Source organism: Peromyscus eremicus, chromosome 11 (genome assembly GCF_949786415.1).
Source record: "Peromyscus eremicus chromosome 11, PerEre_H2_v1, whole genome shotgun sequence".
Lineage (NCBI taxonomy): Eukaryota > Metazoa > Chordata > Mammalia > Rodentia > Cricetidae > Peromyscus > Peromyscus eremicus.
In genome coordinates, this window is record NC_081427.1 from 49,465,793 (window position 1) to 49,483,601 (window position 17,809).

The 17,809-nt window shown below is 46.2% G+C and overlaps 1 protein-coding gene across 1 annotated transcript in view; it reads left to right on the top strand.

Moving 5' to 3' along the window:
- Nucleotides 1-325: 325 nt before the first annotated feature.
- LOC131921550 (microtubule-associated serine/threonine-protein kinase 4-like) overlaps nt 326-17,809 on the top strand; it is a 199,347-nt gene continuing 181,863 nt past the window's right edge. The window contains exon 1 of the mRNA XM_059276292.1: nt 326-682. Coding sequence (XP_059132275.1) covers nt 326-682 — 357 coding nt within the window. The remainder of the gene's footprint in view (nt 683-17,809) is intronic.

Sequence of the window (17,809 nt, forward strand, 5' to 3'; positions counted from 1 at the left end):
GCGGGCTGCCCGTCTCCTCCGCTCCGTCCCGGAGGCAGGTTTAGCCAGAGAAGCCGCAGTCCCGGCGGCTCGGGCGCAGCGCAGAGCGCGGATCGCGGCGGGCATGGCCCTGCGCGCGCGAGTCCCTGTCAGCAGCCGAGACACGGCGGCCGTGAACTTGGCGACGCGCTCCTGCGGCCCGGCTGCGGTCATGTAGTCGCCGGCGGCGCTCCCCGCAGCCCGGGAGCCGCAGCGTGATCCAGACGCAGCCCAGCAGCCCGGGCTTCCCCGGGAGGCGCCGAGCGCCCCGCCACCCATCGGGTGGCACTTCGGGCCGGAGAGGGACATGGGGGAGAAAGTTTCCGAGGCGCCCGAGCCGGTGCCCCGCGGCTGCAGCAGCCAAGGCGCCCGGACTCTCGTCCCTCCGGCAGCAGCCGTGTCCTCGGAGGGAGCTTCCTCGGCGGAGTCGTCCTCCGGCTCGGAAACTCTGTCGGAGGAAGGGGAGCCCGGCCGCTTCTCCTGCAGGTCTCAGCCGCCGCGGCCGCCGGGCGGCGCCCTGGGAACCCGGCTGCCCGCCGCGTGGGCTCCCGCGCGCGTGGCGCTGGAGCGTGGAGTTCCTGCCTTGCCGCTGCCGCCTCCCGGAGGAGCGGTACTGCCGGTACCCCGGGTCAGCAGCGCATCCCAGGAGGAGCAGGACGAGGAGGTGGGCACCGCCTATCCCATCCCGAACCCTCCAGGTCCCAGTTGCAGGGACACCTCAGTCCCGGTGTTTTGGAGAGGGGAGGGGAACTAAAGGCGTTCTCTCACCAGCCTGGAATAGTCACGGTCAGGAGACTCTTTGGGTCCTTGACTTCTTGTGGTTGACCCCGAGCGCTTTTCTACATGGGCTACCCGACGGTGTGCTTTGGAAATGTCACAGAGCCAGTCCCTTCCTATCTGTATCTGCTTGGGTTGTCAGCGTCAGGATGTGATCTGAAAGCTTGGCTCGTCCCCACAACTCAGATCCGATTTCTAGAAGTGGGAATGCTAACTCCTGAAGTCTTGGGTGGAGCAGGAGACCTGGAACGTAGGACGCGGGTGGGAGTGGCGGCTGTGGAATTGCACTATTGGGATGTCGGACTGGAGGGTTCCCTGAGGCCGCCCGTGGATGGTTTTGGTGATCACTTCACCTTCCATCGTCGGGCAGAGGAAGATTCCCCACGCTAAGCCTGTCGTCGCGCAGACATGAGTGCCTACTGCTCCCATTCGGACTCAGTGTCCAGAGGAGCGCTGTAGGATACTGTGTAGAATGCATCTTGCCTTCTTCAGAGGACTTTGTCCAGCCTCATTTCCTGGAAGGCTGTGCATCCAAAACTTGTGGTTCGCTTCCTGACACACTGAGTTTCGTGATCCCCTAGGTTGCTATATCTGGCTTGCTTTTCTCTCTTCCTTCCTGCTTTGGAAGACAGGGAAGGAAGATTCTCCACACCTTTAAGATTGTTTGCTTTGGATGTTTCTTGTGGGAGAAATCGTCTTGATCAGACAAGGCCATAAATAAAACATAACCCTAGCATAGTCTCCTTGTGAAATTAATCCTGCAGTGCCAGACTGGTATTTTCCCATCTCTGCTGGGGTTAGCGCTAGGAAACAATTGCCTTTGTCCCTAGAAGTAAACAGAGCCCAGGGTCCTGGTACTAGCCCCCTGGGTGCCAGGCTTGGAAGCAGGGGCCAGATCTGGCCACAGCTAGCAGAGGCAAGTCCCAGCCTGGCAAAGATGGAAGGAACCTTGGCTGGTGGTTGGCCAAGGCTCTGGTGGTAACCGTGACCCATTCCTGGATGCCTGTGGGATTGCAGGGATCACAGACAGGTGTCTGGAGATCTGCTTTCTAGAACTCTTTTTCGTCTCAATTGTGAGGTCTGAGTGCATTTCATTCCTTAGAAGCTCAGTTCTGTAGTCAAAAGTGGAGACTTTCAAGGTAAAGTTCACTCTGACAAGAATGCTGTTTCTGACCTGGAATTTTGGATAGCTCTAAATTCCAGACTGAGTTTAGTCATGCCAGGAGTTGGTTGAGTGACACACCCACCCTAGATGCTGCCAGAGAACAGTGCAGATGGGTACATCTCTCTTTGATGTAGCGTGTTGCCTCTGGGTAACTGGCTATAAATGATCCTGTTTAGCTAATGTGGTATGCACAGGGTCTTGAAGATGTGGGGGTTGGGGGCGGGTAAGGTCTCATTTTTTATCCTGATTGTATAGTTGATTCATCGTCTCCACTCAGAGTGACAGTGGTTTTCTTTCTCCGAGGTGGATATAACGGGATCTTATTTCCCTGGCAAGGCGGTGAAGATTGGTTGAGTGAAACATATTTTGTGCTTCCGAGTAGAATGGCCCAACGATTTTGGTCACTGTTTGTGAAAGTTCACAGACAGTGCTGTGCCAGTTCGTGGCCATTCGTGGCATGCCTTAGCCTACCAGGGGATGGTGGAGTGAAATCTTGATTTGCCCTGACAATTTTGAAACAAAACGAAAGTGGCTTTGGAAGTGGCTCCCCTATGTCAGCAGCAGAGAAGTAATAAAACTTGAGGAGGGGCGTGAAGGCTCATATATACACACTGGTGCTGATGTGGTACACTGGGTGGGGCTGTGGAATTGGGCCTTTTGTAGAATTATGACTTTGGGAAATTAACAAAAACTCTTTGGTCTTTCCTTAGGAAAAGCACACATTTTAAATTACTCTTCTAGAACATTCAGGAATGGCAGACTAAAAGTACCCCCTTTCCCCCATTTCCTGGGCACATCTGTGTTTGACTTCTGGTTCTGTCAGCTTGAGGAAGCATGGGCTTATGGACCATTGGACTCTGTCAGCCTCAGTTTTCTCACCTCTTAAATGGAAGCAATAGCAATAGCACTCTAGACATTTTATACACACCCATAGGCATCATCTGATTTAATCTCTGCAGAGTAGCTGATATTTAGCGCCAAGTAAATATCAGTGAGCATTGACTTTTGAGTTTATTGCCTATAAAATTTTGCGAAATCGAACTTCAAAGTTGGGCTGACTTGTTATTTCGTTAATGCATAATTTATGTACTATCTACTTTGAGAGAATCCAAGGTTTTTATTCCCGTTTTAAACAGATTTATTATTTTAAAACGATGTGCATGCTGTGTGTGCACATGGGTGCAAGTGCTAAAGTTGGAGTTACAAGCAGTTGTTAAGCCCCCACCCCCATGAGCTAGGAAGTGACCTCTGACCCTCTGCAAGAGCAGAACTTGCTCTTGATTGCTGAGCGGTTTCTCCAGCTCTGAGCTTGTTCCCCCTTTACAAGTGTGTGTGGGGGATTCTTTCTGTTTATTTCAGGCTGCAGTTGTGACAAGCACCTGGGGCTGGTAGTGTTAGCTATACTGTAGCAAGGCCCAGGCTAGAAAAAACGTTAACAGGCTTAAGAGCAATTCCTAGAATGGAAAGGCATTCATTTCAATTTAAAAACTGCTGTGTAGCTTGGGAGATTCATTTTTTCCCCCCAAAGAATTTTTAAAAATACTAACTCATTGTATTTGTTTTTAAAGTGCAAGGAAATTCTGGTTTCTAGCATGTTCCTACAGTGCTGATTTTTTTTTTTTGACAACCTTGTTAAAGCTGTTTTGAATATCTCTAGTAAGGGTCACAGTGTCTCATGGTCTAGCTCACTACTAATACATGTGTACATGTGCCAAGTCTCAGATGCTTCAGTCAGACCTGCCTGCTTTGGTGTCTTAAAAACTAGTTGAATGTTGGCATTGATAGATTTCTAAAATTTTAATTTGCTTTTATTATACTGTGCTGTTGGGATAAAATCTACAGTCTTACATGCACTGGGCAAGCACTTACCACTGAGCTACAAACACAACTATTTTTATACTTAATATTAAACACATGAGAGTCAGAGCAGATGGGTGACTTAGTTTTGTTAAAAACAAAAAACACACAAACCAATGTGGCATCTGCCTTATGTCCTGGCTGCAGACCTGTGGATGTGGGGTTCTGTATGTTGATGGGTTACACACTGCATTTCTGATCGACAATCTAGGTTGGAGGACTGACCGCCCCACCGCCGCCCACCCTCCCCCCCATTTAAGCAATTTGCCTCTAAGGCAGTGGTTTTCAACCTGTAGGTCATGACCCCTTGGGGGTGTCAAACAATCCTTTCACAGGGGTTGCCTAAGACCATCTGCGTATCACATATTTACATTATGATTCATAATAGTAGAAAGATTACAGTTATGAAGTAGCAATGAAAATAATTTTATGATTGGGGGTCACCACAACATGAGGAACTGTATCAAAGGGTCATAGCATTAGGAAGGTTAAGAACTCAAAAAAAAAAAAAAAAAGACAAAAGGGGTTGGGATTTAGCTCACTGGTAGAGTGCTTACCCAGGTACAAGGCCCTGGGGGCCTTAGTTGAGGCAGTTGGGGGGTTGGAGGACCCCATGACTCTAAGGCATTCTACCTTGTATTTTTCCCAAAGTACCTTATGGTCCCAAAAAGGTATCATTTGGTAGCTGTTGATGGCAAACTCACTGAGCGCAGGAATTTTACCCAGGATGCCTAGCACCTGCCTCTAATAAATGATCGGGAACTTATTAAACATTTGTTGAATGACTTCTCTGAAACTAGTGGTCTGTTTGATTGACGGGTGACTGACCATATGTCTATTCATTTTGTCTGTTGTGAATTCAGATGCATCAACCTTGTGGCTCCTCCTTACTCATTAAAATAAACAAGCAAGCAAACAAACACCTTGTGGCTTACAGGAGAGAGGTATTAGGTATCAGGACTTTGTATTTTTTCAGTCTGTGTATTAGAATTTGAAGCGTCCAGAGCCACCCCGAATGGCTAGAAGGGGCTGTGTAGTTGAAGGACTTGCCAATTTACTGTGTGTCAGCTGGTCATATTCTGCTGTACCAAGGGACTTGTTTTATTGACAAAAGTTGGGAAAGTGTCCCTTATTAACTATAGGCAGTATTGGGGAGTGTCTCTAATATGTTCAATTAAATGGTGTCTAAATGGGAGGACTGCTTTTAACATCATTTGGGAGATGATTGTGTTTTGGGGTTCCCCACATGACAGTAATATAATCTGAATTGGGCTTCAGATTTGTATTGGTTATGAGAATGGATAGCAAAAAGAAACCATGAATTCAGACATGCTTTTTCATAGACTTTATATTTTATTAACCACAGAAGCTACATAATTTGAAAAGAGAAGTGCATGAATCTTGGCATATTTATTATTTAGTCTACTTTTTGACTCGATTCCTCGGTGCGAGCCATGAGATTAAAACAGCAGTCAGCCTACGAATGTATACGTAATCCCGCCCTGAGGCGTCGTCCCGGGCAGACATCACGGAGTTTGACATCATGGAGCTTCTCATGCACTGAGGGAGCGAGGCATAAACACACGGTGGTTATTTATTAACCAGTGACAGAGGTGACATCTGAGGCAGCAGGCTCTGAGGGAGTATGTGACCAAATTGCATGAATCCATGAGCTGAAACCTGAAAGACGAGCAGAAGTTAGATGGAGGAGAAGAACGGAATGAGCCAGAGTGAGGCAGGTCATCGACGGCAGCCAAGTTAGACAGCTCCTACAGGGACTGGGGGCCTCCTGCTTGGCATGGAGGAAAGGAGAGCATGAAGCAGGTGATTGAGAGCTGAGACACAGCTGAGGAGTCGTAGCCCCGTGGACCTCATGCTATAAGGGCACTGGGGGCCATTGGAAGATTTGAAGCAAGGAAGTGTGGCCTGTTGAGATTTGTATTTGCAGGAAGTCAGGCATCTCAAAGCCCGTGTGTTGAGAACTGAAGGTCCAGCCTGTGTACATGGTCCTGAGTTGGAAGTGATAATGTGAGAAAGTGGCCTGGTAATGATTAGTGTGTGGATGAAATGGGGAGAAGGGGAAGGAGGAGGTAGTTCAGGGACTCCAGGCAAATACACATGAAAGATGGCCAGCAAAGAATGTAGATCGATTCCAGAGAACATCATGTGGCTGTTCTCTGTATTATGTCTTAGAGGGTTTTGAGAAGAATAGTTTCAGAGGAGGTTCTTACCTTACAAGTGCTCATTTCCATAGTAAGTGTAGAGACAGATTTACTGGAGGATAACCTGGGGGAGGGTGCTCCGAGATTGTATCCCTGTGGGCAGGAATCATGGTGCTAGCATGCCAACATATACTTGTAGCCAGAAGGTTTCTCCGGTCCCACCCGGCCCTGGGGTCCCGCAGCCACTTATAAAATAATCACTTAGAGGCTTAATATTATTTACAAACTGTGTAGTCTATGGCTGGCCTCTTGCTAGCTAGCTCATATCTTTTTTTAAAATTTTATTTTATTTTACAATATAATTTAATTCTACATATCAGCCACGGATTCCCTTGTTCTCCCCCCTCCGGTCCCCCTTCCCTTCCCTCCAGCCCATTCCCCATTCCCATTTCCTCCAGGGCAAAGACTCAAATTAACCCATTTCTATTAATCTATGTTTTGCCCTGTGTTCCATGGCTTTACTGGTCAGTTGGCATGTTGCTTCTTGGATGGCAAATGGCGTCTCTCCAGATTACATCCTTTCTCTTTCCTGTCTCTCTCCTTGAATTTCCCTCCTGCCTGTAAGCTGCCTTGCCATAGGCCAAAGCAGCTTATTTATTAACCAATGGGAACAACATATATTCACAGCATACAGAAAGACATTCCCCAGCATATACTACCAGAGTCTGGCTTGTTGGAGTGGATTTTCCTATTGGAGTGGAGTTTTCCTTTGCCACATCTGGTATTCCAGGACACGGCAAATATTTACACCTTGCTAATATTTTTGAGCAGGGGAGAATCTATTTGATGACTCAAATTTAGTGGGCACAGTGTGTGAGTTCAATGGGTTTTGTTTTGATCCATTTGTTCTTGTTATTTAGTTTGGCCTTCTGAGGGAGGGTATGGAAGTGGGGTACAGATATGAAAAACTGGAGAGATAATAGGAAGGGTCCATAGTTATGTGGCCCGGACTAGGAGAGAGCTGAGCAGAGGTGACAGTATGTTCTCAGAAAAGAAGATTGTGTTTTCAGATAAAAGACAGCCCTGTCACTTCTCATCATGCTCATGGATTCTGTGGCTTTGTCTGGAAAGGGCTTGTGCTCACTTCTTTCATCCCTTTAGAGCAAACAGCTAGTGTTTCCCTGCTCTGAAGTCATGGTCCCATCCTAGTCCAGTCACTTAGAAAAGACAACTTCATCTAGGTTTATTAATACCGAGTCCATTTACCTCTTGCAGAGGGTCACTGAAAGAATGTGATGCCGCGTATTCATCTCCAGCATGATGTATGGCATCTATTAAGCATTCCAGAGGATGTTTGCTCTATTCCTGAGGATGGGGACGGCTGGTTTATGAAGAATGTTGGTGTCATCGCTATCATAGAAAGGGATAAGCAGAGATCCAAAGTTGCTCCCTGGGTGGACTGTGCTGTTAGGACATCTTGATGGTAGTCTGGAAGGCTCTTTTCTTTCCGTGTAGGTAGATATGTAACACATATCACCATTAATTTCATGGGTGGAACATTTTTATGAGAGAGTACCAGCAAACTTTATGGTGCATGATTCATTAGCCCTTCTGTGAAGACGCTGACTCTCTTTTCCACGTGGAACCTGTTCATAGTGATCAGTTATCAATTAGTATCCTTAAAGACTCTATGAATATGTAAATAACGAGGTTGTTAGACAGAGGGGTGATGTCAGCTGTGTGGTGAGGCAGGAAAGATGACTCGAACTTCATCTGATTTTCCAACTGAAGGTTCGTGAACTGAGAAGGGAGTAAGATGGAGGTCGGGTGATGCTTTGGAAGTCAAATCCAGTTCATATAAGTATTGGGGTGAAGAGGTGAGAACTGTAGTCCAGAAGCCACCCCAACTTCCCAGAGGGGAAATCTGGACATTCAGTGGAACTTGAGAAAATTCAAGAACTCATCTGTGCAAAGTTATCCAACAAAAATTCCCGCCCCCCTCCCTTTGAGACAGTATACACATTGGAGCTTACAGTAACCCAGGAGCCCTTGGCTCTATGTGAAGACGGCTGAATCGGCTGGCTGTGCTCTTCTCTTCCCTAGTGACTGGGCTCCTGCCCTTGTACTGGTTCAGGCTGACACCTGCACAGCTTTGCATCATTGGCTTCAAAGGTTTCTGCAGTCTTCTGTGTGCCCCATTGCTTCTCCGTGACACAGTATGCTCATCTTAGTTACTATAGGCTAAAGCGTAGTATGAAACACAAGATTAAGCAAGGGGCAGGGGCCGCTGTTCCTGTAGCTCTGGACACTTGTTTGTCTTCCCATATTTGTGCTCCTTCACCTGTCTCAGAATTCCTGGGAAGGACTGCACAGTAGTGACATGTCTCCAGGGTCAGGAGAAATCATTTAAATGTAGCAAAAATGTAGGCTCAGGACTACGGTCAGCATCCTCTACACAGTGTTGCCTCCTGGTGATGGAAGGGTGCAGAACCTGCCTGAAGTCCCCTGGGGATTTCTGTAGCTTCTCTCACTGCGGAGTTTTCCTGCTTATTTAATGAGTTATATTCCTAACTAGACACGTGTCTACGACAGCTTAGAAATTTGTATCCCAGGCCCATAGTCTTTTGCTCGCCCATCAATTCTCCGCTCAGACACAGTCAATATAATTTTGATTATGGTACTTACTTCCACTGAACCTTTCAGCCCAAATGCTTTGTGATGATATTAGAAGTTGCAGGGAGAAGGTGGGCGTGCCAGAAAGAAGATAGAGACACCGGCACATTTGGCTCCTTTTCCTTACTGATTTCATAGGCTGTCATGTGGAAAATGAAATTTTAATTCTAACGTTTGGAACTTGGTCATTTAACACTTTTCGGCGCAGAGCAACCTCCCAAGTGAGCCCAATTTGATTTGGGTGGATGAGCATGAATTAACTAGCTCTGTCAGATGTGGATCTTTGGGCTTTGGCCTTAGAACTCAGTTTCCTTTTTAACCTGGTGGGAAGTCAAGTGTAACATTCTTTCCTGGGTGGTGATTTTGTGTGTTTCTGTGTTGGTGGGAAACTACCATTACATCTTGGCCTTCTGATCCCTTGCCACTGCGGGCATTTCTGTACACAGGGCTAGCTAGGCAATGCAGGGAGGGCCTCCGTGCGGCAGCCGTAGCAGGGCAGGAACTCAAGTTGGAATCCGTGTTGCCCATCTTGTGTCACTCGGTTATTGAGACTTACATTCTGAGAAGCCATACTTCCAAAATTGTCCCACGATGATGGCAGCAGGCCTCCCACTCAATGATGAAGTGGTGTGCAGATGCAGTGAACGCCGTTCTGTGCGTAAAGGTTGGATGTCACATGTCGCAAGTTCTCGTGGATCTGGTGGTTCCATAGAGACAGACACACACAGCAGTAACTCAGGGAATCTGCCTTTCCACTCGCGCAGTGTTAACTGGACTGGCTTCATTGAAATAATCCTAGCCCTCACCCAGGTTTTAGGTTTTAGGAAGCACCTCTGGGGCTCCTCACAGGAGTTTCTGCAGAGAGCTCAACAGCCCCGGACACTAGTCTTGAGAAAAAAAGTGCAGAAGGTCCACTTTTAGGAAGAGGAACATGGCATGCCTCAGAAGAGTCCACTTACATGGTAGAGGAACCCAAGGAGACATGGACCTTCATGTCCTTATGGCCCTTATCAGACCAGTAAGTTGAAGCACCTCATAAAATTAGAGAAGAAAAAAAATATACTGTATGCTGGTGAATGAGAGTCACTTATTATGTATCGGGAGCCTGTCTTCTCGTTGTACTAAATTACAGTACCTTGAATTATTTATCTACTGTTTGAAAAATAGCCCGATAATGGCATTTAAGGTAACATTGTGTTTCTTGGAAAATCTTTGGGTTTTTTTTTTTTTTTTCAGCAGAAACTTGCCCTCAGAAACTGTCCCCGTTCTTTATTGACTAGTAAGGAGATCGTCCCAAAGGTGCCTGTAAGACCTTTCAGGATGAGCTTGAATTCATTGTGATGCATAGGTCTTTGCTATAACGTGAATTCTGTGTGTAGAGGACAAGAGAGTCACCGGAAATGACAGCTCTGGGAGCTCCTGATTTTTTTTTTACCAAAACGTTCTTAACACCTCGGTTTTACACATTACCACTTTTGAAATCGAAAATAGTCCTGTTGGGAGGAACTTGGCTTAGATATGTGAGCTGCCTGAAGGTAAGACAGTCAGAGTGAGCTGGCTGTGGGGAGTCATTCCAGTAGGGGACTGGAACCAGTGATGGGTCACTCCGCTGGGGGAGCAGAGCGGGCTATGGAGTGTTAGTCCACGGAGTAACGCTCTGCACTTCTGGAACCTGCAAAATTCTTACTGTCTTGTATTCTATTTAAATTATTTCTGCTGTCTTCTGGGCATGACATGGATTTGCAGCAGCTGTAGTGACATGCACAAGACCTACATGGGATGCAGTCAGTAAAAATCCCCCAAACTGCAGCAGGAATAAGGCAGAGTCTCAGGAAGGCCCACCCCTGCCTGAGGAGCTACGGGCAGTTGACAGCTGCTGGGGGTGTCAAAGTCTGTTTTCTTGGGAGTGGGGTCACTGGTGTGTCGCCATGCTCCATGGATGGCCCCACTCACGTACATATCATGGGCAGCACTAATCGTACTCTGTGGGATTTTTAGAAAAGCGTGGTGTTGGGAGGAGGAATATATTGGGGATGGGGACTCTGAAGGACCTGGAAGCAGAACATGTGTGGGTCCAGGGAGAGTTGGAAGTAGAAAATGGGGCATGAATATGATCAAAATACACTGTATACGTGTATGAAATTCTCAAGGAGTGAGTGTAAAACTTCCAAGTCATCATTTTCTGAGAATTAGGTTACCTGTCATTCATCTGATTCTTCCCTTTCTTTCACATCTCTGGCTTGATCATAAGAATCCTCTCTAGAACATGGTCTCCTTCTCTGTGACAAGGAACTTTGCTGCAAGACACTCGTACAACCCTTGTCAAGCAGAACATTCTGGCAGGAAGGCCCTTTTTGGTTGCTGACTCCAGTGAGTCATTAAAGATGAGTTTGAGAGCTCTGTTTGCGCTTCCCGTTTTCCTTCTCTGTGGTATCGCTGTGCATTTTCCTGCCTTATCATTCTGTGCCAAACAGGCCTTTTTGTTGTTGTTGTTGTTTGTTCAATGATTGGACATCTTATGGTGCTTGGGAGCTTTTGCTTTGGGTGTCAATCATTTCCGAGGACTGTTGAAGATGTGAACACAGAATAAAATTACACGTGTCATTCATAAAACTAGAGCCCTTCATTGCTTCCTTTCTGACGTTCTGTGTCTTCGTTCTCTGCTTTCTGAAGGTTGTTCTTGTGTTATCTGGGTATTGGATGATTCAGAGTACTTACAGTTTGCAGAGCTCCCCATTTGCGTTGTTTCTATTGCGTTCTCAATCCTGCTATGTACAGATTCCGCCACATAGGTCAAGAGCTGACCTCTCTTCCCTCCTGTAAATCCTGAGATCTTCAGGATGGGAACAATATCATATCAACTCACATTCCTGTATGAGAGCCCATGGCATCTAGTGGATAATGATAATAGCACATTGTACAAATTGCAGTCAGTACCATTCTGACCTAATTGATTGGTCGATTAATTTAGGGCAGGGTTTCTCGGCCCGGATTTGAACTTGTGATCCTCCTACCTCAGCCTCTCGAGCTCTGGGATTTTTTTTATATGCACCACCAAACTTGACCTATTCGGAAGGTTTCTCATGTATTTACCCATTTAGTTTTGGCAAAAGTCTTTGAAATTTAATGTGTAATGAAACTGGTTCACTTTCTACCCTGTAGCAAAGTGACCTCCTGGGTGTCATTCAAATGAGGAGGACATGGGTAGTGGAGGGCAGAGGTGGGAGAGTAGCAGGTACGAGGAGACCATAGAGGAATACTACAGTCCCTGAGGTCTCACCATCATGGTACATGAATGATGGCTGAATGGTCCAATGGCGGCTGTGGGTGGCGGGTGTGAGTGAATGCTTATTGTGGAAAATGAATGCTTGTGTTAATGAACTGTTAAGCAGGTGTGGGTCCCTGCGAAGTGACAGAAGAGTGTGTAGTCTGAAGAATTTTCCTTAGATACCAAGAATAAAAGCTGCATTCCTGATGGTTAGGTCATCCGTGAATGGCTTGAGTGTGTTATCTACAAATGAAGGAAGTTGACTAGAAACCAGTTCTCCTCTGGTTGGCTTTGGGAGGCTGTCTTTTGGGAGGTTAATACTTGGCTATTCATTAAAATTACATGTAGTGAAAAAAAAAAAAACATTTTCAGCCATAATCTTAAACGCTTTAACTTCTGATGGCATTTCTAGCTAGCAGGGATCCTCAGCTGTGCTCACTAGTCTAGAGACAAGTGGATATGTTTGCAGGAATGCTGGGTGTGCTGTCCACATTGTATGGGTGCCTTTTGCCTTGGCTCCTTGCTGGGCAGGCGGTTAGGCTCTTCATCCTCACCTATGAGGAAACCAGAATCCTTTTTAGCTCTGTTCCTTTTTGTGGGGAGGGTGTGTAAATTTCACTGTTTCATCTGCATGTGATTAGTTATAGAACTGATTGGTAACGTTTTTCTTTTGATAAGCTGGATAATCGGTTGTTTCGTTTTCTGGTGTGTGAATGTGAGCATATGATCTTTCACCACAAACGATATCAGGATATAACGGATAAGTTAAGAACATGTTTTTATGGTGTGCTGCATGATGTTCTGACCCCTCCTTACATTGTGACATGATTTACGCTAATTAGCTGTGATTGTGTGTGTGTGTGTGTGTGTGTGTGTGTGTGTGTGTGTGTACATTTAAGATTTGTGCATCAATTGTAGCAGAAATTCTAGTCAGTGTATGTATTCATGAGTCCTTCAGGTTAAGCTGATTTAAACCTAGAGAAGCATGGTTTGAAAAGCCTCCCATTGATTCATCATATCCAATAAACGGGAGGGGTCTGCCTCTTCCTTCCCAATGCCTGCCAGTTTTAGCTGTCTGAGGCAGGACTGTCCTTAGACAGTGTTGTGACGCAGCTGTTGAGACACCTTTAACATAGAGACATACGTCTTAATACTAAAAGTTACTATTCTCAGTGGGACTGCAAAGGGTAGTCTTTGGGGATAGCTCCAAGACCCTGGAATTGAAGAGTTGCTTCTTTCTCTTGAGTTTTTTCTGCAGATTCTTGGATCAGTGGCAGGATCTTCAGGTCCAACCCCAAAAAACCCAATGTGGACTTAGCCTTCTTCCTACCTACAGCTATTCTTCTCAGGCTCCATGTCACAAGGACATCAGGACTAAATCCTATAGTTAATCGCTTCTGATCACTCATGTTTAAAAGATTTGTGTGTCCTCCATCTCCTAGGTAACTAGGGCCTCTCTGTACTTTGCAGGACCTCGGCACTTTTCTACCCTCAACGTGGACACAGGCGAGAACACACTGGTCTTGGCCTTTTACTGAAATGCAAGCCAGAGGCTGGCTCTTGGTGCCTACACTATCAGTGGGCTCTTTCATAATTCGCTTGTGGGGAACCTGGGCAGTGCATTTCCACTGTCTGGCTTTCGTTCTTAATATGAGTGGTGAGTTCCTTTGGGGGCGCTGCAGTGTGGGGCTGTTTCGGTGGCTTCAAGGGTTAGGAGGCTGTGTCACAGGTAGATCTCAACGTTTGCACCCCTCTGGGAGAACAGCCCTGTGTTCCAGGTGCTCTGAGATGAGGAACAAGTGAGCTGGGATCAAGAGTCCACACAGTCAACCTCCACTCTCAGTCAGGTGGTGACCCTGTGCTGGATAGTTTTATGTTGATTTGCTAAAGTCATCTGAGAGGAGGGAGCCTCTATTAGAAAATGACTCCATAAGATTGGACTTTAGGCAAGCCTGTAATGCATTTTCTTAATTAGTGATTGATGGGGAAGGCCCAGCCCATTGTGGGTGGTGCCATCCATGGTGGTCCTGGGTTCTATAAGAAAGCAGGCTGAGCAAGCCATGAGGAGCAAGCCAGTAAGCATCATTCTTCGTGGCCTCTTCTCCAGGTTCGGGCCCTGTTTGAGTTCCTGTCCCGGACTTCCTTCAGTGATGGGCCATAGTGGAAGTGTAAGCCAAACTAACCCTTTCTTTCCCAACTTGCTTTTGGTGTTTCACCATAGCAATAGTGACCCCAACGAAAACAGGCCCTAAGGAGCCTTCTGGAGATGTGGCAATGACCTCCCTCTGTCTTTGGGTCATCTTTACGAATGCTTAAGAACTGGCAACATATATGGGGGAGGAATAATTTTAACACAAAGCAACATATTTTCTGCTACAGTTAGAGTCACTTCTAAGAAGGCAAGCCAACAGAGGCTCCATGTGGGAGGGATGAGGTTGTTCCTTTAGGAAGCCCTTCTGAATTCCTTGTTAATAAGCCAGCTACCGTTACTAGAAATAAGACAAAGGGATATTAGTAACCAATATTTTCTTTGTGAATGAAATGACTTTCTACAACCAATATTCCAGTTTGTATCCCTGACTCTCCAGCACCAGCAGCCATTACATTCTCCCAGGCCCTTACCTCTAGTTGAACCTAGATAGTGGGATGTAGTTCCCACAGAGGATGCTTAAAATAACTGCCCCAGAGCTTAATTCCAGAGGGGACCAAGCCTTTAAATGTGTTTAGGGGCCTCTTTGTGCTTGGAACCATACTCAGTTTTCCAAGTATGGCTGGCTAGTCTCTGTCCTTCTCTCATGAGAAAGTTACAAATGGGTTGTGGAATTAGTGCATTTGTTCTCTTAAAAGTAATGGCAAGACTCTGTCAAAATTGCTTTAGTCAGGCTGTAATGAGTGATCCTGTAACCTCTCCCCTGTGTCCCTTAGAGATCTTTGGTAGTAATTAAGAGCAAAGTGAAACACAGATTTTTTTAAATGATGAATACAGGTTTACCAAATGAAGCATAATGATAGGTATGAGCCCTGCTGAGAAGTTGGATGTTCACCGTGTCTTGAAAAACCTATAATCAGATGGAGCCTGTTGCAGATGGCTAAGATACCACCATCTATGGTTTTGAGACACTTATTTGAATATTTAAGGACACCTGATGATGTACATTTAGTGACTGCTGCTTTTTAAATATTTGTTGGATTGGGCATGAACCAGGAGATTATATAAGGGAACAGCTAGTTAAATTTTATTCCACTTTTAAGCCTCACAGGTGTTCAGACTTTTGCTTTAGCCCTGTTGTATGGGTGAGTGACTCTTCAGGTATTGCTCACTGGTCTCCGTCAAAATAATTTGGACTTTTCAGGTAACTCTAAGTTTGGTATGGTTCAAATAGTTGCTTCAGAACTGAGAAAATGGTGTCTTGATTGGAGTGGGATTTTGAGCAATGGTTTATTTTAACCCTGACTCAATGGTGGGAGTTCCTGCTACTGTGTTCAGTGCTGGCTTGGTGAGTCGGCTGGGGCCAGGCAACTGCTTGGGCTCAAGTCTGGTTTGGGGAACTCCTTTTTTTTTTCTCTTTGCCTGTTGATTTTCCCTTATTAAAAGACATTTCCCCCCCTCGTGTGCATGGGTTTGTGTGTCTGTTCCTGTATATGCCATGTTTGCAGGTGGGTGACTGAGGAGACCAGAAGAGGACATCGGATGCTCCAAATTTGGAGTTCTAGGCAGTTGTGAGTTGCCTGACACGGGTCTTGGGAGCTGCACTCAGGTCCTGTGGAAGAGCAACAGGAATGTTAACAGCCAAGCCCATTCTCTAGCCCACTGGTTCTCAACCTTTTCAATGCTGGAACCCTTTAATATGATTAGTCCCTCATCTTGGGGTGACCCCCACCATAAAATTACTTTGCTGCTACTTCTTCCTAACTGTAATATTAATATTGCTACTGTTATGAATTGTAATGTAAATATCTGATATGCCACCCCAAAGGGATCAAGTGGTTGAGAACCACTGCTCCAGCTCCTGGCTTACACCTTTGAGGGCAGAAAGGGAGGAAGCATTGGCGTTATGGCTGGACTTTCAGAGTATCTGCAGAACAAGGGTGCTCACTCACAGTGTTTCACATAACAGATGCTGGTGAAGAGCCGATTGATTGATTAGAGGACATGAAGTTTGGTATCCCCCCCCCCTTTGGCCGTGAACTGTTCTTGGGGGTAGAGCTGGTGTGAAAAGTCTCTCTCTCTCTCTCTCTCTCTCTCTCTCTCTCTCTCTCTCTCTCTCTCTCTCTCTCTCTCTGTGTGTGTGTGTGTGTGTGTGTGTGTGTGTGTGTGTGTGTGAAAGGCTTTATTGGATTGTACTGCATGTATAGCACTGTAGAAGTCAGTGGCTGGGGAAGGAAGGAAGGGAGCAAGAAGCACATGAAAAAAGGGATCTGCTGTATGCCTGAAGCACTCAGAGGCAGGTTAGGTGACAGTGCCTGTGGAGTGACTTGGTCCCAGTGTGCATAGTGCATGATCTGCAGGTAAAAATGTGGTACAAATCCAAGATGGCTGTGGGGAAGAGGACCAGGGGTGGTAGAGGACCATGAGGAGGAAGAGGAGGACACAGGGAAGGGAAGGATGAGAAGAGTAGGTTGAGGAAGAGGGCTGGGGGTAGAGGTGATTGGGGGAGCAGGAGGATTATGGGAGGAAGACTGGGAGGAAGAGGAAGAGGTGAGGAATGGGAAGGGGGACTAAGGAGGAGAAGTAGGGCCGTAGAGGGAAGGGTGGGAGGAGGAAGATGAAGAAGAGCAGTGGGTTGGGGATGGGTACAGGGAGGAGAGGTAGCTGTAGGAGGAAGGACAGAGGTAGGAAGAAGTCCAGGGGGAAGAGGTGGACCACAATGGGGAGAGAGTCAGGAGGAGGACAGCCAAGGTGAGGAGCGCCTGGGCGGGAGGCAGACACAGAATAGGCCTAACAGCTTAGTCTAGAAGCAGATTGTCCATGGTCAGTTGGCCATTTTAAGCGTTAGAAAGATGAAAGGAGGTTGTATGTAACTAAATCATTTGGTCTATGAGATATGCTTCTGAGAAAACCCCATCAAAATAGCCCATAGATGAGTTCTAGTAATAGAAAGAATCCCCAAAGCCTCACCCCGTGTTCCTTCAGGCTCTTGAGGTTATCTTCCAGTTTTCTCTATAAGCCTAGTCACTGGCAGTCTGGTTTGCCCATGTTTCTGGGTGATTCTTTGTGCCTGTGCAATTTAAAATTCCTGGTATAAAATTAACCAGCTGCTTATTTACGGCTTTATAATTTTCTAATCACACGTACTGTGTATACTTTCGGCAAGGATCTGCATGTCCTAAGGTAATTAAGCAGTCTTTGCACCAATACTTTTTAAATCATTATCTTAAAGGACTCTTTGTTTTTGTTTATTATAGGACCAGAGTTGAGTTGGTATGAATTTATCAAATGATCTATCTTTTGAAGTATTTATTGGGATTCATTTTCTACTCCTGCTTTAAAGAGAAATTTTTAGTTTCTTAGGGTTTCCAGTTCCTCTCAGTTTAGAGTAATGCTTTTTTTTTTCCAAGTTGGAATTCCAGAGACGACCTTAGTCATGCAATACTCCGATTCCCACCACAGCTCACCCCCCCCCCCAATAGTCTTTGGTAGGAATAAGCCCTGACAGGTGGAGACCCCACATGGATTCTGTCTTGATATGGTAGTCTGTGGCCCTGAGCTAACTGAGGTTTCTGAGTCTACAGATTCTTATGACTTTCTATCCAATCCTCCAGTCTCAGACCTCTCGTGATGCAAACTCCTTGCATTTGCAGATGGGGAGGGAGATGAGCCTTTTGGGGGGGAGTACTGAGGAGAAGTCTAATCCGCAAGAAACTCTCCCTAATCTGTCTGCAGTTAGA